Source organism: Callorhinchus milii, unplaced genomic scaffold (assembly GCF_018977255.1).
Source record: "Callorhinchus milii isolate IMCB2004 unplaced genomic scaffold, IMCB_Cmil_1.0 Scaffold1, whole genome shotgun sequence".
Classification (NCBI taxonomy): domain Eukaryota; kingdom Metazoa; phylum Chordata; class Chondrichthyes; order Chimaeriformes; family Callorhinchidae; genus Callorhinchus; species Callorhinchus milii.
The window spans coordinates 69381242-69401947 of record NW_024704742.1 but is presented as its reverse complement, the minus strand read 5'-3'; the positions used below and the strand labels follow the sequence as shown (position 1 = coordinate 69401947).

The window sequence follows — 20706 nt, the reverse complement described above, 5'->3', positions numbered from 1 at the left end:
ATATGAGACTACAGAGGAAATGAAACAAGTTGTCAGAGATGCATTTTGGCTCATCACACCATCATGTTTCAGAAGATGTCATACCGAACATGGTGATAGATCATTATCTGCTATGAAAATGATTGCGCTCACTCACACCAATTCTCTGGACATCTGGATGTCTAAATACAGTTAAACTTATAATAAATATAATACTTGCAATTGATATAGCACCTTATGTTGTTGAGACATCTGGACAGAATACTATATATTGTAAAGTGAATTAACTGTTTTGTGGGTAAACACAGCAGCCAATTGCACACAGCAGTCTCCCACAAACAGTCGTTGATTGAGTGTCCAAATTCTTTTTTGGGGGAATTACGACGAACAACTAGATTCCTACTTACTCCTGGGTAAACAGAGGCATGTGGAGTAAGGTTTTTTTTGCCTAAGGTTTTGGGACATCCATCCAGTAACCGAAAGACCTGGGTTCAATTCCCGGCAGAGTGAAATGTTGGGCAAGTTTCCTTACTCCACACAACCTCTGTTTACCTAGCAGTAAGCAGGAACCTGGTTGTTAATTAATTGCTAGATCACTTTTTCAGGGGTAATAATTTCTTAAAAAAATAAATGGGTCACTTCAATCCATGATTGTTTTTGGGACACAGCTGTGCACAATTGGCTAGTGCGATTCACCCACAAAATATACAGTCAATTCACTTTACAGTAAATTCTTTGATTGCATTGAGATGTCTCAAAGACAGGATAAGACTATATCAAATGCAAGGATTATTACTAACGGCAGTGTGGCATGATGCCAAGCTGGAAAGGAGAAGTGGTGACTGAAGGCACAGTTCAAGAACCAAGTCTTCAGGTGTGATTTGAAAACAGGCATCTATGAAGATGGAGACAAGCCAAAGGGATTGAGACAGGGAGTTTGAGATTCGGGGCACAGTGGCTGGCAATGGTGGAGCAGATGGTCATGTAGCAGATCTGTGCCAGTTGAGCAAGGGTGCCGGGTAGAGGAGTGCGGTGTGAGCAGAACAGAGAGGTAAGGAGTTGCCAGGGCCTGACAACCAATTTTCCCCCCACAAAAAAGAAAAATAGACAAGTGAGGGAGAAGGGAACCGAAGGGTATCGGAGGGAGTAAGGAGTGGGCGGATGCTGATGTGGAGTATTAACACCAACACAGATGGGTTGGGCTGAGTGGCCTGTTTCTGTGCTCTATGGATATGTAAATTTTGTTACAAGTTGAAAATGCACTGTGTTATCTCAAAGGGCTAAGGAAAGGGAACAACCACCTGTGTGTCAGGAAAAAAATCAGTTTATTGTATTTTAGTTTGTTGTACAATAAGCCACACATTAACAACTGCACACGGCACTTTGCTCTAAATTCAGCTGATCCTTTTGCTGATGCTCTTGTAAACGATATCTCCGGCAGTCATTGTCTGGAACGAGATAACAAAAAAACTCAATCTGACCATTCCCTTTGCTGAGCGGACACAGGCCAACTACACCTCCTATGCTTTATTCATCCTAACTTAGAACAGTCCAAGTCCCACAGTGCTTATTGGCAGAAAGGCTTTCAGCGACAGCGTTTTGCTCTCTGGAACTCCATTCCGAAGTGCCTCCGATTCCCTCCCTTCGGACGTCCTCCTTACGTGAAAGGCGCTATACAAATGTAATTTTGTCGTTGCAAGGTATGTCTTGAAACGCATTTCAGTCATCTTTCCTCTCCTCACCACCCAGCCTACCCCCCACCCAGAGTCGGTCCTCAGCCAGAATTGTCTAGCGCTTTGGGACATCCTCCCTATATGAAAGGCGCTCACCAAGTGTAAATTGTATTGCATTGTAAATCAGACACATGTCAATCCTTAGCAAATTCAGCTGCACTGATACAGACGTCTATTCAGCTTGTATTCTTTGTGTGTGCTGCAGCAACTAGTTTACTGTTGATCTCAGCAGTGTTACATTGAAATTCAGCTTGTGATAAATCAACAAAGTTGACCAAAAGCATGGTCAAAGAGGAAAGACAGCATCAAAAAAAAAAGCTGGATTTAAAACACTAACAAAATCTGCATGCTGCAAAACGGCAAGAAAACAAAGTAAGTTTCAACCCAGGTAAAATGAATTTCTCCCCCTTAATTTAGCTTGCTCAGTGACCCCCATTAGACACATTTCACGTGCTGACAATCCGCCACGAGATGGGTGACCTTGGTCAAAGCTCTCAATCACGAGACCCACAACCACCCCCAGTTACAGCAACTTACGCTAATCAGTTTGTCTCCCAGCAGTTCGGTAACTGAGCTCATCTCTTTCATTTTGCCGATCAGTTTATTGCCTTCAAGGGTGATTATTGCCTGGTTAAGGAAAAAGATGATCCATCATTAGTCCTTCAAACAAGAGGACCCAGTTGAGTAAAATAATGCTTGCATTTGGTACAGCTCGTTATCACAGATCCATAAAAGCTACAGCTCAGAAACAGGCCATTTAGCCTATCCAGTCTAGCCAGTATTTATAATCCACATCCTAGATCAGATCCCTAGTCCCATAAACTCGTCTTTTTGTCCATATCTTCTGCATAACTATTATTATAATAATCCATACATTTAATATAGCGCCTTATTACATCATTAGGATGTCTCAAAGCGCTTCACAGAATATACCGTAAAATTAATTGACTGCGTATTTTGTGGGCAAAAGGAGGCAACCAATTGCACACAAATTGTTTTTAATTATTTTTTGAAGAGATTACTGCCGGAAAGCGATCCGCCAATCAACTACGAACGGGGTTCCTACTTATAGCTAGGTAAAGAGGCGTGTGGAGTAAGCAAACTTGGCTAAGGTTTCATCTTGCCCAGGAATCGAACTCGGATCCTCTCGCTTGCGAGGCAAGTGCTCTAACCACTACGCTACAGGACTTATGTTATTGTCTCTTAACTACGTGGCTAGTCATTTTTTTTGAATGCGCACATGGTTGCCACCGCAACAACTGACTGGCAGAGAATTCCACCATTCACCACTCTGTGAAAAAGTTCCTTCTAATCTGACATGGTCACCTGAGACCATAAGATTTAAAGTCTCCCTATCACGTGGGCTTCAATCCACAACCTTTGGATCATTGGTGAGTGATATAAAACTGAGCCGAGCTAACAGGAAGCTAATCCACATGGCGTGGCCCATGGAATGAGTTACCTTGATCTTCTGTCCAGTGTAGGTTTGAATGTCAGTCTCTTTGCCCAGAGTGAATTCATTGGTGTGCACATCGCTGCCAACTTTGGTCACTATTTTGAAATGGTCTCCGTTTTGGACAATTTCAGAAACTCTGCTGATGTCTTTGCTTCTCTTAAGCATCTCATCTGAGAGACCTAGAAATGATTAAAGGTCATAATAATACTAATAATAATCCTTCCATGTTATACAGCACCTTTCATGTCAGGAGGACATATCAAAGTGCATCACAGGATTACTGTGAAGCATAGTGACTGTGTATTCTGTAAGCAAATGCACAGCAGTGTCTCGCAAACAATCATGAAGTTAATAAAAATAATAATCCTCGCATTTAGTACGGCCAATTTCATATCCCACGCAGACTTCCCAAGCAGCCCGGTATCTCAGGCACACACACTATTCGTGATGCTAATAATAATAATAATCCTTGCATTTGATATACTCCTTTCACTTCAAACTGCCTCAGAGCGCTTCAGAGTTTACTGTAACATTTATGTGTAGGCAAACAAGGCAGACAATTTGCAGCAATTAATGTCTCAAACAGCCACAAAGTTGATTGATAAATTTTATTCAGGGATTATTAGCTGGGACACCGGGAGAACCTTGATAATAATAATAATCCTTGCATTTGATATAGCGCTTTTCACGTCGGGAGAACGTCCCAAAGTGCTTCACAGAACACACTGTAAAGTGAATTGACTGTATTTGTGGGCAAACGCGGCAGCCAATTGCGCACAGCAATGTCCCACAAACAGTCGTAGATTGAAAATGACCAATTTATTATTGTTTTTGGAAGGATTATTATTAGGCGTGTGGAGTAAGGAAACTTGCCCAAGATTTCGCCCTGCCTGGAATTGAACTCGGGTCTCTTGCTTGCAAAGCGAGTGCTCTAACCACTGAGCTACAGGACTCCACAAACCTTCTTTCTCTTTTTAAATGGTGCCACCTGAACAGATGGGTAGGAACACATTTTAATGTCTCATCCAACAAAGCAGTGCTCCTCCATCAACTTATCTCCCCTCCCCCCCAGTACTACATTTGAGTGGCAGTTTAGACTACGGTTGGGCAATACCTTAAGACTTGGTCTTTAACCTATCTCTCGGTTTCAATTTGCAGAAATATCTCACACACACTCAGGCACTTGTAGGTCAAAAATTGGCAAGAGGCAGAATAACAATACCTCACCATATGCACACCCACAGTTCCCACCCACAGCTCCCCACCCGCACACACGCACCCCCAACCCCATATGCACACCCACACAGAGTGTACAGAATTACTGCATTTCAAGGAGATTAGCTCACCGATAGCTTTCATAAAGGGCTCAAAGTTCTCCTGGCTTTCCAGCTCATACTTCCCAGTGAAGGACACGACTGACATTCTTTCTCTCTGTCTGATGGAGTAGAAGGTCTCTTCCCAACTTACTGCTCTCCTTTAAAGGGATTGCAGCACCTTCATGTGATAAGTGGGCCCATTGTTATATGACCCTTATTCAATTATTAACTTATTATACAAGGTAATTGCCTTAGTGCTTACACAGCAATGCTCTTATACCCTAACCTCAGACGTGTCTCCTCTCCTGAAGGTGCTGAGTCGATAATAATAATAATCCTTGCAATTGGTACAGCAAGGATTGACTGAACAGTCAGACAGGGAGTCAGTTTAATGTTTCCACCTGAAGGATGGCACCTCCAGCAATGCAGCATCACACTATCCAAGCACTGCATTTGAATGTTTTCCTTTCACGTCGGGAAGACGTCCAAAGCACTTAACAAGATTTAGTATGAGGTGCAGTTACTGTGTATTTGTTGGAGAACATAGCAGTCAGTTTGCACGCACTCTCCACCTCTCAAAGCCAGTCAGGAACCTTGGTGTTCTGTTTGACCCTGAGTTGTCCTTTCTCCCTCATATCCGCGCCACAACTGGCACCGCCTTCCATTACCTCCGGAATATCGCCAGACTACGGCACTACCTCACCCCTCACGCTGCTTAAACTCTGGTCCACGCCTTTATCATCTCAAGGCTGGACTATGGGAACTCTCTCCTCGCCGGCCTTCCCGGCACCTCCCTCCACAAGCTGCAGGTCATTCAGAACTCTGCAGCTCGTGTACTGTCCCGCACCAGGCTTCGGGACCACATCACTCCCACCCTCGCTCGCCTCCACTGGCTCCCCATCCCCCAGAGGATCGAATTCAAGATCCTCATCCTCACCTACAAGACCATTCACGGCCTTGCTCCCTCCTACCTCTCCGACCTACTATCCCCCTACCTGCCTGCCCGTACCCTCCGTTCCTCCGGCTCCGGTCTGCTCCACATCCCCCGCCCCAACCGCCCTACCATCGGTGCCCGGGCTCTCAGCCCCGAGGCTCTGGAACTCCATCCCCCAGTGCCTTCGCCGCTTCCTCCCTTTCCTCCTTCAAGGCCGGTCTCAAGACCTTTCTCTTTGACCGTGCCTTCAGCTCCCCTCTCGACTCTCTACCCCCTCCTCGCTCCCTCCCTTTCCCTCCCCTCACCCTGACCATTTCCCCCCTGCTCGGGTCCTGACCCAACTGTACAGCGCCTTGGGACGTCCTCCCGACGTGAAAGGCGCTCTATAAATGGACTCTTGTTGTTGTTGTTGATGGAGTAGAAGGCCCCTTTCCAAATTACTGCTCTCCTTTCAAGGCATTGCAGCACCTTCATGTGATAAGTGGGCCCATTGTTATATGACTCTTATTCAATTATTAACTCATTATACAAGGTAATTGCCTTAGTGCTTACTCAGCAATGCGCTTGTACCCTAACCTCAGATGTGTCTCCTCTCCTGAAGGTGCTGAGTCTATGATAATAATAATGATAATCCTCACATTTAGTACAGCAAGGATTGACTGAACAGCAGACAGAAAGTCAGTTTAATGTCTCCATCTGAAGGATTGCACCTCCGTCCATGCAGCACTCCCCCCATCACACTGCTCCAGCACTGGATTTGAGTGTCATCGTTCCACATTGGGAGGACACCCCAAAGTGTTTCACAGGATTTACTGTGTATTGTGGGCAAATACAGCAGTGAGTTTGCACACACCAATGTCCCGCAGACAGCCATGGAGTGACTAACACATTTTATTTGGGGGATGGCCAGGACCCCAAGAAATTTCCGTTTCTTTTTGAAAGCACAATGAGATCTTTAAAGTTCTCTTGAACCATGGCTCACTTTAATGTCTCAACCGAAGGTCAGCACTTTCAACAATGCAGCTCACCCCAGCACTGCATTGGAGTGTCAGCGTAGACTATGTGAGTTCAAGTTCTGATATTCTGTTATAATAATAATAATCCTTGCATTTGATATAGCGCTTTCCACATCTTCCAGATGTCTCAAAGCGCTTCACAGAATATGCTGTAAAGTGAATTGAATGTATATTTGTGGGCGAACCCGGAAGCCAATTGCGCACAGCAGTGTCCCACAAACAGTCGTGGACTGAAAATTAACAATATATTTATTGTTTTGTTTTGTAGGGATTATTATTAGGCGTGTGGAGTAAGGAAACTTGCCCAAGGTTTCACCCTGCCTGGAATTGAACCCAGGTGTCTCACTTGCAAGGCGATTGTTCTAACCACTGAGCTACAGGACTGTTGAGTTTGAACTCACAATCTTCTGGATCAGAGGCAATTGTGCTACCACTGACCCAAGGAGCACCTGTCAACACTTTGTTACTAACCTCAGGTGGACCACAAAGATCCCATGGCTCAACTTGAATAGAGAACGGAGTTTCTCCCAGTATCCTGGCCAACAATCCCCCACATAAAATGGGCCATTCATTTTGTGGGTGTTTGTGGGACATTGGGTGTGTGCAGTTTGGCTGCCCTGTTTGCTCACAAAAATACACAGTCACATCACTTTCTCGTGAAGAGCTTTGAGATATCTCGACAAGGTGATAAGGTGCTCATGTACAAAGATTATTATTATATTATTATGACCTGAGTATTCTTTGTTTGAGGGAGTTGAGGGAATGGTGACTGTCAATCCCTCAACTCCCTTCCTCTCTCCTTTTGCCTCGCCCCGTCTCTTCCTATTTTCAGGTCTCGGCTGAAGACCTTTCTTTTCGACTGTGCCTTTGGTCACCTCCTTCCCCTGGCTCGGCCCCAGGATCCATTACTGTGAAGTGCTCTGAGACGCCGTCCGGCATGGAGGGCGCTATATAAATCCAAGTTGTTGTTGTTGTTGACAGTCAGGCTCATCAATGCTTCATTGCTGAGACCAATGTAACCCTCAATTACATGCCTCCATAACATGCATACACACGTGCAACAACAGCAGCAGCAAATTACATTTGTATAGCACCTTTCACCTTGGACAGTCAGGGATTTGGACCCAAGCTGGAGTTGGGGTCAATAGAGATGGAGGATATATTATATAGATATATTATATAATTCCCAGCAAACGCATATTCCCTTGAGAAATAAAAATTCCACGGGAAAAGTGGTTCAACCATGGCTAACTAGAGAAGTTAAAGAAAGTATAAAGTTAAAAGAAGAGGCTTATAATATTGCCAAAAAAAAGCTGTAAACCTGAGGATTGGGAGGGCTTTAGAAATGAGCAAAAGATAACCAAGAAACTGATTCAGAGAGAGAGAATGGAATATGAGAGTAAACTAGCTAGAGATATAATGATAGACAGAGCTTTCACAAGTATATAAAGAGGAAGAGATTAACAAAAATAAATGTGAGTCCCTTATAGGCACAGACAGGAGAAATTATAATGGGGAATAAAGAAATGGCAGTCACTAAACAAATATTTTGCTTCTGTCGGATGGATACTAAAAACTTACCAAAAATAGTGGGGAACTTCAAGAAATTAATATCAGTAAAGTAATAGTACTAGAGAAATTGATGGGACTAAAATCTGATAAATCCCCTGAACCTGATGGGCTGCATCCTAGGGTTTTAAAAGAGGTAGCTGTAGAGATAGTGGATACATTGCTTTTGATCTTCCAAAATTCCCTGGATTCTAGAACGGTTCCCGTTGATTGGAAGGTCGCAAAAGTAACACCACTATTTAAGAAGGGTGGGAGAGAAAAAATGGGGAACTATAGACCAATTAGCCTGACATTGGTTATAGTCTATAATTAGGGACATCATAGTGGGGCACTTAGAAAGTCATAATATGATTAGGCAGAGTCAACAGTCTTACGAAAGGGAAATCATGTTTAATAAATCTTTTAGAGTTTTTTGAAGATGTAACCAGAAGGTTAGATAGGGGGATCCAATGGATATAGTGTAGTTCGATTTTCAGAAGGCATTCGACAAGGTGCCACATAAAAGGTTGTTACACAAAATTAGAGCTCATGGAATCAAGGGTAATATATTAGCATGGATCGAAGAGTGGTTAGCAGGCAGAAAACAGAGAGTAGGAAAAAACGGGTCCTTCTCAGATTGGTAGGTTGTGACTAGTGGAGTGCCACAAGGATCAGTGCTTGGGCCTCAACTGTTTACAAACTACATCGTTGATTTAGATGAGGAAATAGAGCTTAACGTATCTAAATTTGCAGACGATACAAAGCCAGGTGGGAAAGTAAGCTGTGAGGAGGACACAAAGAGGATGCAAAGGGATATAGACAGGTTAAGTGAGTGGGCAAGAAGGTGGCAAATGGAGTATAATGTGGGGAAGTGTGAAGTTATTCACCTAGGTAGAAAAAATAGAAAAGCAGATTATTTTCTAGAGGGGAAGAGACGAGGTAGTGTTAGTATTCAGAGAGATTTAGGTGTCATTGTACACCAATCACAGAAATTTAGTATACAGGTACAGCAAGCAATTAGAAAGGCTAATAGCATGTTAGCGTTTATTGCAAAGCGGTTAGAGTACAAGAGTAGGGAAGTCTTGCTGCAATTGTATAGGGCCTTGGTGAGACCACACCTAAAGTATTGTGTGCAGCTTTGGTCTCCTTATCAAAGAAAGGATATACTTGCCTTAGAGGGGGTGCAACGTACGTTCACTAGGTTGGTTCCTGGGATGAGGGGGTTGACCTACAAGTAGAGGTTGAGTAAACTAGGCCTATATTCTCTAGAATATAGAAGAATTAGGAATGATCTTATAGAAACCTATAAGATTCTTAAGGTCTTGACAGGGTAGATATTGTGAGACTGTCTCCCCTGGTTGGAGAATCTAAAACGAGGGGTCATAGTCTCAGGATTAAATGTCAGCCTTTTAGAACTGAGTTGAGGAAACATTTCTTCACTCAGAGGGTAGTGAATTTATGGAATTCTCTACCCCAGAAGGCTGTGGATTCTCAGTTATTGAACGTATTCAAGACTGAGATCAATAGATTTTTAAAAACTAAAGGGATTAAGGGATATGGGGATAGGGCAGATAAAGGGAATTAAGTTAGAAGATCAGCCATGATCTTATTAAATGGCAGGGTAGACTCGAGGGGCCGAATGGCCTACTCCTGCTCCTATTTCTTAGGTTCTTATAGGGAAGGTAGGGTAGGAGGGTGACCGAAGGTACGTTCAAAGAGGGTCTTGAGATGGGCCTTGAAGGAGGCAAGGGAGGGAGTGAGGCAATGGGACTCTGGGAGATGGGTGGGGGCCGAGAGGTTGAAGGCCCGACCGACGATGGCGGGGCGCGCCGGGCGCGGGACGTGGAGCAGGCTGTAGCCTGCTGAGTGGAAGGGTGGACAGATTGATATGGGGTCAGCAGATCACAGAGGTAGGGAGGAGCAAGGCCTTGGAGGGCCTTGAAGGCGAGCACAAGGATTTTAAACTCTATCCTCTGGGAGTTGAGAAGCCAGTGGAGCCGGGCGAGGGTGGGGGTGATGGGGACAAGGAGCCTGGCGCAGGAGAGGACACGAGCTGCCGAGTTCTGAATGATCTTCAGCTTGTGGAGGGAAGTGTTGGGAAGGCCAACAAGCAGGGAGTTGGCGTGCATGCATAGTGGTTGTCAGTGCTTTCCTTTGGATGTGATGTTAAACCAAGCTCATGTCTACAGGTTGTGGCACTAGTCGACAGAGAAGAGAGTATTTCCTGTTGTTCTGGCCAACAGCTAAAATTGGTCATTCAATGGGACTCTGCGAGATGGGTGGGGGCAGAGAGCCCAGATGGTGTTGTAGGGTGACAGTTCAGTGATGACCAAATCCACCTGCAGCACTTTGAGAAATTTTGATGTGGTGTGTTCTGTATCAAATACAAGGGTTATTTTTATAATAACAGGTGTCAGCCTGGCAAGTGTAGCATTCTTGCTCTTGAGTCAGAAGGTTGTGGGGTTCAAGCCCCCACATCGGGACTTTGAACTCACTGTCTAGACTGATGCACCAATGTGCTGTGCTGGGGATGCAGGAGCGGCATTGTTGGAGGTGCCGTCTATAGTTGAGACAGTAAATCGTTCAGAAGGACATTAACAAGCCCATAGCACTCTTCAAAAAGTGAAGAGAGTTTATTCGAGTGCTCTGGCCAACAATTCCCCAGGTAAAATTGGTCATTCACTTCATGGCCGGCTGTGAGACATTGCTGTGCTCTCTCACCTCCAAACATACACTCACTCCACTTTACAATAAATTCTCTGAAGTAACATAAAAGGCATCATACCAAATACAGGAATTATTACCGTCTTATATTATTCATCTATACGATTTGAGTTGAGTTGTTGGGACTAGCATAGACAAGACAAGCAATTTGGAGAGCTTCACAAGGCTCATCAGATTCATCAGTGCAAAGCTTAGGAAAAACAACACTGGTCACACATTGTACATTAGTCTCTGGTTTATTACATAGATGGAGGTGTGGGAGAATGAGAGATGTGATATAAGCACTGGTGATAATTATCATATCAACCAGATATGTGGTCAAAGGTGATTGTGGAAGCCAAACAACCCACTCCCACCCTCTACCAATCCTAAGGTCATTGATAACGATTGACTCTATGGACTGCTTTGAGCAATATGATAATATTACATATCATATTTCCACTTTCCTCCACATCCTCCACATTTCGCCCACAAATATACAGTCAATTCACTTTACAGTCTATTTATTCTATGAAGCGCTTTGAGATGTCGAGGAGACGTGAAAAGCACTATATCAAATGCAAGGATTGTTATTATACATAATGCAGTAAAATAAGACGCAAAAAATCCACCAGTCAGAGTTCAGCAGATCTTCTTGCTCTGCCGCGTGTACACAATGTTTCCGATTGTCATTGTCTGAAACAAAAAGTTAATGTTTACTTGCAGTGCTCTGGGACGCTCTCCTGCCTGAAAATTGCTATAGAAATGCAAGTTGTTGTTGTTGTTGTGCAGTCCTATAGCGTATTGGTAAAAGAACTCGCCTTGCAAGTGAGAGGAACTGGGTTCATTCCTGGGCAGGGCGAAACTTAGGGAAGTGTCCTTACTCCACACGCATCTAGCAGTAAGTTGGAACTCGGTTGTTGGTCGATTGAAAGGTTGTTTTCTGGGTTAACAATCGTTTCAAATTAAAAAATAATAAATTGGTGATTCAATCTACGACAAGTTACGGGACACTACTGTGTGCAATTGGGCTGCCAAATTTCCCCCACAAAATATACAGTTAATTCACTTTACAGTCTATTCTGTGAAGCGGTTTGAGATGAATCAATGATTTGATAGGGCGCTGTATTAAATGCAAGGATTATTATTATTGTCTTATGGAACCCTCTATAAACACCTTCCTCCGCTACAAACCTGCCATAAATATAGTTTTTGGCGCGGGCCTCTGCCCCTCACTGTGGGTGGGGGCAGCTTCGGACGCACAAGGCGCGGTGTGGCGCAAGCAGCAAATGGGCGTGTGTGTGTGCTTGTGTGTCTGTGTGTGTGTGTGTGTCTGTGTGTGTCATTCTCTGTGTGTGTGTGTGTGTCGTTCTCTGTGTGTGTGTCTCTATGTGTGTGTCTGTGTGTGTCTGTGTGTGTGTCATTCTCTGTGTGTGTGTGTGTGTGTGTGTCTCTGTGTGTGTGTGTTTTTGTGTGTGTGTTTTTATGTATCTGTGTGTGTGTGTCTGTGTGTGTGTGTCTTTTTCTGTGTGTGTGCGTGTGTGTGTCTCTGTGTGTGTATCTTTTTCTGTGTGTGTTTGTGTGTCTGTGTGTATGTGTGTGTGTGTCTTTCTCTGTGTTTGCGTGTGTGTCTGTGTGTCTTTCTGTGTGTGTGTCTCTCTCTCTCTGTGTCTCTGTGTGTGTGTGTGTTTCTGCCTCTCTGGGTATGTGTGCGGTGCTGAACCCTGAGAGCTCCTGTAGCCTCGCTGGTGTCCCCCCCTCCTGCCCACCTAAAAAAATGAAAACCCAGTTTTTGTTAAAGAAGCAACTAACATTTTTTTTGCAACAATCTAATATGTGTTATTTCCTCATGTTTTCTTTTATCAATAAAGTGAAAAAACGTAGGTTGGCATTAAAATGTACTTCAAGAGCACAAATCAACTCCCTGCCATTTTCCGCAAAATTTGTTTGGCAATTTTCGGCAAATATTTCCACACTTTTCTATTGGCCCAGGCCATGAGTAAAAGTTACTATTGCAACAACACAACAATAAAAGGAATAGTTTTACCTTACCCTCTGTTGATGTGTTATTAAGAAGATAAGAAAACTGGATGAGAAAAGACCAAGGTCCATCTAGTTCACCTTCCACCTTCCTGGCGGTCACATTTCCTGAACTACCTATGTACTATATCCTATAATATTATTTCTTAAGAGAAAACTATCTAATCTGTGTTTGAAAGAATCAACACTTCCTGCTTCAACCTCTGGAATTCTATCCCCCAGTTACTCCGCCTCGATCCCTCCTTAGCCTCCTTCAAGTCCCGCCCTCAAGACCCTCCTCTTCCCCTCCCTTCCCTTACCCCCCAACCCCTGCTCAGGTTTGAAATGCTGTACTCTGTCCAGCACCTTGGGACGTCCTCCCAACGTGAAAGGCGCTGTACAAATATAATCTTGTTGTTGTTGTTGTTCAACCGTCTCCCTAGGGAGCCTGTTCCTACAGGTTTACTATTTTCAGTGAGCGAACTCCTACTTAAATAGTGTTTGCGTAGATTTGTTCTGAATTTTCCCCCTTCAATCGCAGGCTGGGGCCTCTGGTTTTACTACTCTGGACAAGTTGAAACAGCCTGTCATGATCTGTATAGTCTTGCCCTTTAGAATCTCAAAGACAGCAATCATATCCCCTCTCAATCTTCTCTTACCAGTGTGTATATGCCCAATTTACTTAGTCACTCCTCATAGTCCAGTCCTTCTATTCCCTCAATCATTTTGTTTTCCCTCCTCTGTATCTTCTTGATTTCTCCAATATCTTTTTTGTACTGCGGCGACCAGAACTGTACACAGTACTCTAAGTATGGTCTCACCAATTATTTATACAGTGGCAGGATTTATACAGTGGCACTTCAATTTATTGTCAATCAGGACCCCCAGGACCTTTTCATTTTCCATACATATTATTTTCCTTCCGTTCAAATAATAATCCCTTCCACGATACTTTACATTTCTCCACATTGAATTTCATCTCCAACCAATCTTCCCAATTCCCAAGTATGTTCAAATTCTCCTGTAACCTATCTTGTTCAGCTCTGCAATTTACCACCTTCATTAGTTTGGTGTCATCTGCAAACTTAACCACTGTGCTTGCGACTCCTAGTTCCAGATGATTTATGAAAATATTAAACAAAAGAGATCCCAAAACAGACGCTTGTGGAACTCCATTGGTAACATTTTCCCAGTCTGATGACATTCCCTGAACCACCATCCTCTGGGTTGTTGCAGTCAACCAGTTGCATAGCCAATGTAATATACCTCCACTGATTCCCGCTTTCTTTACTTTCAGTACAGCCTCTCAAGGCGAACTGCACAAAAGGCCTTACTGAAATCCAGATTTTTAACATCCACAGCCTTACCTTACCCTTATCAAGCTCCCTTGTCACACCGTCAAAGAAAACCAGTAAATTAGATTGCCAAGACCACGCCTTTGTGAACTGGTCGTCTGCTGATGGTGGGGCAGAGAAGCCGGGGGGGAGGGGGAGAGGTGGTGTAATTAAGAACACAGGATGGGGTAAGGAGGTGGAGGCATTCCATCCATTCAAAGGTTGAAGTATTTGAAACCAGAAATAGAATCAACAGAGACTTACATTCACCAGCCTATCTCCAGTCAGCTCTGTGATGGAGGTTACATTTTCCGCCTTCAACACAAGTTTATTGGTCCCTTCAAGGTTGATTATAGCCTAGATAACAACAAAAACAAATTACATTTGTATCGTGCCTTTCACATTGGGAGGATGTCCCAAGGCGCTGACAAGACACAAGATAATTAGGAAGGACGGCAGGCCTCATTCCGGGTATTTGGTGAAATGGCGCTGGAACTCCATATCCAGTTGTAAAAACAATGACGACCAATTAAATCTTAAAATTAACTTGTTCTTATACAGCGTTCTTCAAGCAGAGCGCACCTTGGAGCGATTAACAGTGGTGGAGTCTGATGCAGAGCCAGGGAAAGAGGAGAAGTGACCGTAGACTGGTCTAACAGGAAAGTCTTCAGGTGCAATCTGAAGATGGGCAAGGAGGGAGCTGGAAAGGATTGAGGAGAAGAGATCCAGTGTTTCGGAAGCGTAGTGACTAAAAGCTGCTGATGGTGGAGCAGAAGGAACAAGGGATGTATAGTCGGACGCAGCCGGCTGAGCAAAGGGAGCAGGTAGAGGAATGGGCTGTGAGCAGCCTGGAGAGGTAAGGCTGGTGCTAGGTCATGAAGGTGACAATCTTGAAATTGATCTGTTCAAACTGTTGTGCTGGAGAGGAGGGGCGGAGGGCAGGGGAGGCCGTCGCTTACACCCAGGCTTTAGTGACTGAGAATTGTGATATTTATTTTTCCAACTTTGAGAGAAAATTCCGTACGATTTACTGTAAAGGGCATTGACTGTGTATTTTGTAGACGAATGCGGCAGCCCCTACAAACAGTCAAAGTGAATGATTATTGTTTGTGAGAATAGTTTTTATTTGTGAGAAATTATCGAGGACACCGGGAGAAACTCCCTTCTCTTTTCGAAGAGTGCCTCAGGATTTTTAACATCTGCCTGAATAGCCAGTTTAACAGCAGCAGCAACAGCTTGCATTCATAGAGTGCCTTTCACATGAGGTAGCGTCTCGGAGGCTGAGCGCTTAATGTCTCATCGGAAGAAAATAAAAAAAGTGTGTAAAGCCAGCAATAAACTCAGAAAGCTAATTTCCAGCAATTGAAATTATGTCTGCTTGGCAAGAATCGAGTCACCGAAACCCAAGAGAGCCGGAGAGATGTTCACTACCTTCATCTTTGCACCGGTGGGAGTTTGAACGTCGGTCTCCTGGCCAACGATGAACTCGTTGGTCAGCACTTTGGTGCCTGTAGTGACCGTGATCTTGAAGTGGTTCCCGTTCTGGACGATCTCAGAGACGCTCTTGAGGTCATTGCCTTTCTCGATCATCTCGTCCGAGAGTCCTGAAAATCAGACCAAGAGGGTGGAAAGGGGCTATACAAATGTAATCTTGTTGTTGTTGGAAGGTGTCAGCCTGGCTCATTGGTAGCATGGTCGCCCCTGAGTCAGAAGGCTGTGTGTTCAAGCCCCACATTGGGATTTTGAGCTCACAATCTAGGCCAATGTTAGCCAACCGTTATAGTCGCCCAACAAAATACGTTTTATTGATTGAATATTTCTTGATTTATGAAAAGGGAAGGGAGTTGTTCCCAGTGCCCTGGCCAACAATCCCGAAATGAAATTGATCATTCATTGCTGTTTGCGGGATATTGCTGTGTGCTGTGTGCAAAATTGGCTACGGGCCTTGCCTAAACAATATACAGTCGCACCACTTTACAGTACATCCCGTGAATAGTTTTGCGAGATCTTGACGACGTGACATTTAAGGCATTTTATCAAATGCAAAGATTCTTTTTATTTACACCCCCAGTACTGCACTATAGCTTCAGCCCTGCCATAAGAGCTCAAGTCCCTATGAGGAACTTGAACCCACAACTTTCAATGCTTTCCGGTTTAGCTGGTTAGACTCCAGAAGTGCTCCAACTACAGGAGACCCCAAGCCTTGGCTTCACCTGGCCTAATACTCTCTGGAACATTGCCCGACTCCGCCACCAGCTCATCCCTCAGGCCGCTGAAACTCTTGTTCATGCCTTCATCACCTCCAGGCTTGACTATGCAAATGCCTTGCTTATCAATATTCCCAACCCTTCCCTCCACAGGCTGCAGATAATCCAGAACTCTGCAGCCCGTGTCCTCTCCCGAACTAAACTCCGTGACCCCATCTTCCCCACTCTCGCCCGACTCCATTGGATCCTTGATGAGAGCGTTTACATCATGGCCTTAATGGAAACCTGGCTCACCCCAGGTGACACCTTCCCCCTCACGGAGGCCACACCACCCGGCTACACCTCCCACCACATCCCTTGCCCCAACCGCCGTGGCGGTGGTGTAGCCCTTATCTCAAGGACACCACTCGCCCTATTCCCCTACTCCTCTGGCTCTTTCCCCTCTTTCGAGCACCTCACCCTCTCCCACCCCTCCTTCCTCTCACTCAAAATCCTCTTCCTCTACCGGCCCCCTAAAACCTCTCCCACCTTCATCTCCGATATTTCGACACTTCTTACATCTCTCTGCCTCTGCTCTGATCGCCTCATCATCCTGGGCGACTTCAACCTGCACTTCACCCCTCCTGCTCCATCTCCTCAGATTTCTCCTCCCTGCTCTCCTCGCTCAACCTCTCCCTCCACATCAACTCCCCCACTCACAGTCACGGCCACCCACTCGACTTGGTGATCACCCGGGGCCTCAGTGTCTCGGATGTCACTATCACCGACAAGGCCATCTCCGACCACCACTTCATCTCCTTCACCACCTCCACCCCCCTCCCCACCTCCACCAGACCCACCACCATCTTCTACCGCCCCTGGAAGAAGTTACCCCCACAATCCCTAACCGCTGCCTTGGAGTCCTCTGAACTCCTCTCCCTCTGGCCTTCAACCCTCACTGACCCCTCTTCTCCTCTCACCCTCCTCCACAACACCCTCTCCTCCACACTCGATACTCTTGCCCCCATCACCTCCTGTACTGTCTCCTACTCTCGCTCCTCCCCCTGGTTCACCACCCACCTCCGCTCACTGAAGAGCCAGGTGCGGGCCGCTGAACGCACCTGCGTCAAATCTGGCCTAACGGTCCACCGACAAATCTGGCTGGACCTCCTCAAAATCTACCGCTCCACTCTAGCCTTGGCCAAGTCGTCCTTCTACTCCAGGATAATCCTGGAGGCGAAGAACAACCCCAGGCTTCTGTTTTCTACCATATCCCGACTCCTCCGTCCCCCCCCCGCCACCCCGCGCAGGTCATCTCCTCCAACTTTCACTGCGAGGAGATGCTGGATTTCCTTGAATCCAAAATCAAGGGAATTCGCTCCGCGGTCACTTCCCCTCCAAAATCCACCCACCCCCCCACCCCCTCCCTCCCACACTCCGACTCCTCAGTGGTTAGAGCACTCGCTTTGCAAGTGACAGACCTGAGTTCAATTCCAGGCAGGGCGAAACCTTGGGGAAGTTTCCTTACTCCACACGCCTAATAATAATCCCTCCAAGAAAACAAAAAACAATAATTAAATTGGTCATTTTAATCTACGACTGTTTGTGGGACATTGCTGTGCGCAATTGGCTGTCGCGTTCGCCCACAAATATAGAGTCAATTCACTTTACAGTGTGTTCTGTGAAGCGCTTTGGGACGTCCTCCCGACGTGAAACGCGCTATATCAAATGCAAGGATTATTATTATTATTATTATTACCCATCCTCCCCTACACACCTTCGTACCCGTTTCCCCACCCTCTGTCACCAAACTCATCCTATCCCTGAAACCCACCACCTGCTCCCTTGACCCCACCCCCACTCCACTCCTTATTTCCCAGCTCCACCTCCTTGCCCCACATATCACAGACATCATCAACCTGTCCCTCTCCTCTGGCTCTGTTTCCATTCCCTTAAAAACTGCCACCATCACTCCCACCTTGAAAAAACCCTCCCTTGATGCGTCGCAGCTATCAAGCTACCGGCCCATCTCCAACCTCCCCTTCCTGTCCAAGGTCCTGGAACGAGTTGTCGCCTCCCAGCTGTGCTCTTTCCTCTCCACCCATTCATTATTCAAACCCCTTCAGTTGGGTTTCTGTGCTGCCCATAGCACAGAAACTGCCCTGGTCAAGGTCACCATTGACATGCTGACCATCTGTGACCAGGGCTCCCTCTGCCTCCTCGTCCTCCTCGACCTATCGGCAGCATTCGATACGGTCGACCACGCTATCCTCCTCCACCGCTTGTCCTCCCACCTCAACCTTCAAGGCCCTGTCCTTGAGTGGTTTAGGTCATACCTCTCCCACCGTCTTCACTTTGTTTCCACGAATGTTTTTTCCTCCGGCCCCCGCACTGTCTCGTGCGGTGACCCTCAGGGCTCTGTCCTCGGTCCCCTCCTCTTCACCCTCTATATGCTCCCCCTGTGGTGACATCATCCGCAGACATGGGGTTAACTTCCACATGTATGCGGATGACACCCAACTCTACCTTTCCTCCTCTACCCTCAACTCCACGACCCCCGATGTCCTGACAGCCTGCCTGTCCGACATCGAGTCCTGGACGAGAGACAACTTTCTTCAGCTCAACGTGCGCAAAACTGAGGCCCTCCTGATTGGCTCACGTCAGCGCCTCCGCACCTCAGGCGCTGACAGCATCAGCATCCAAGGCTGCACTCTCCACCTCTCAAAGCCAGTCAGGAACCTCGGGGTTCTGTTCGACCCTGAGCTGTCCTTTCTCCCTCATATCCGCGCCACAACTGGCACCGCCTTCCATCACCTCCGGAACGTCGCCAGACTACGGCACTACCTCACCCCTCACGCTGCTGAAACTCTGGTCCACGCCTTTATCACCTCAAGGCTGGACTATGGGAACTCTCTCCTCGCCGGCCTTCCCGGCCCCTCCCTCCACAAGCTGCAGGTCATTCAGAACTCTGCAGCTCGTGTACTGTCCCGCACCAGGCTTCGGGACCACATCACTCCCACCCTCGCTCACCTCCACTGGCTCCCCATCCGCCAGATGATCGAATTCAAGATCCTCCTCCTCACCTACACCTTCACGTCCTCGCTCCCTCCTACCTCTCCGACCTACTATCCCCCTACCTACCTGCTTATACCCTCCGTTCCTCTGGCTCCGGTCTGCTCCACATCCCCCGCCCCAACTGCCCTACCATTGGTGGCCGGGCCTTCAGCCTCTCAGCCCCTAGGCTCTGGAACTCTATCCCCCAGTGCCTTCGCCGCCTCCTCCCTTTCCTCCTTCAAGGCTGGTCTCAAGACCTTTCTCTTTGACCGTGCCTTCAGCTCCCCTCTCGACTCTACCCCCTCCTCACTCCCTGCCTTCCCTCCCCTCACCCTGACCATTTCCCCCCTGCTCGGGTCCTGACCCAACTGTACAGCGCCTTGGGACGTCCTCCCGACGTGAAATGCACTCTATAAATGGAATGTTGTTGTTGTTGTTCAAGGTTTGACTGAAGACCTTCCTCTTCAACCCTTCCTTTGATCATCTTCCCATCTCCACTCCCCTTGCCCTCCACCCCTTTTGATTCCAATCCCCAGCTTGAGTGCAGATCCTTCCCTCTTGAGCACCTTGGGATGTCCTCCTGATGTGAAAGCCTCTGTATAAATAGAATTTGTTGTTGATGGGTTTTCATGCAGCGGGTGGTGGGAGTGTAGAATTCACTTGCAGTGGAGACAGAGTCAATTAAAGAATTTAAAAGGCAAATAGTCATTATGCTTGATAGACAGATATCAAAGGATACAGAGAGAGGGCGTGGAGGTGAAATTGAGTTGCAAATCGGCCATGATTTTGGAAAGTACTACAACGGGCTTGATGGTCCAAATGGCCTACTCCCGTTCCTGAGTACCTATGTTTCTACAAATGTTACTGATACCTGGCTGATCAGGAATAAAAAAGGGATGAGCTTACCAAGAGCTTTCATAAATGGTCCAAAGTTGTCCTGGTTTTCCAGTTCATATTTCCCATTGAATGCCATTACTATGAATGTTTGGTCCGTGCAATGGAGCAACGAGAGGTAGCAAACCAAACTGTACTTTTCCTTTATAGAGATTCCCATATCTTGAAAAGATACAGTGCTTGGCGTGGTTTTATGACTTTGTTGAATTATTAACTCTTTTCTTATCGAATGGCGGGGCAGGCTCGAGGGGCCGAATGGCCTACTCCTGCTCCTAATTCTTATGTTCTTATGTACACGTGACTAAGTGACTCAACTGATGATTGAGGGGTGATGCAATAGAGGTGGTTAAGGTTATGAAAGGATTTGATAAGGTGGATATCGATATTTCCTGATTTTAGTTATTATCTACTAGCTGTACCTGTTACAGCTATGCTTGCGACCAAAGGATCCAATTTAATCATTTAACTCACAAACCATTTAACATGTCATAAATACTGTGTGTAGATTTTAAGCAAAACTGCCATACATGTGTG

At 46.1% G+C, this 20706-nt stretch overlaps 3 protein-coding genes across 3 annotated transcripts in view; 1 reads left to right on the top strand and 2 right to left on the bottom strand.

Annotated features, from left to right (window-relative positions):
• The first annotated feature begins 941 nt into the window (after nucleotides 1–941).
• Nucleotides 942–20706, top strand: part of LOC103181511 (gastrotropin-like) — a 44513-nt gene continuing 24748 nt past the window's right edge. Inside the window, exon 1 of the mRNA XM_042343703.1 lies at nucleotides 942–1030. The gene's annotated coding sequence lies outside the window, so the exon portion shown is untranslated. The remainder of the gene's footprint in view (nucleotides 1031–20706) is intronic.
• Nucleotides 1289–4620, bottom strand: LOC103181509 (fatty acid-binding protein, liver-like). Its single transcript, NM_001292829.1, has 4 exons — nucleotides 4515–4620; nucleotides 3175–3347; nucleotides 2250–2339; nucleotides 1289–1427 (listed from the first exon to the last, which is right to left on the bottom strand). The coding sequence occupies exons 1-4, from the start codon at nucleotides 4588–4590 to the stop codon at nucleotides 1374–1376; spliced, it is 393 nt and encodes a 130-aa protein (NP_001279758.1). The 5' UTR covers nucleotides 4591–4620; the 3' UTR covers nucleotides 1289–1373.
• LOC103181510 (fatty acid-binding protein, liver-like) lies at nucleotides 10928–20318 on the bottom strand. The gene is given in 4 exon segments (NM_001292835.1): nucleotides 10928–11381; nucleotides 14303–14395; nucleotides 15470–15642; nucleotides 20185–20318. Coding segments are annotated over 4 exon segments (387 nt in total). The 5' UTR covers nucleotides 20252–20318; the 3' UTR covers nucleotides 10928–11327.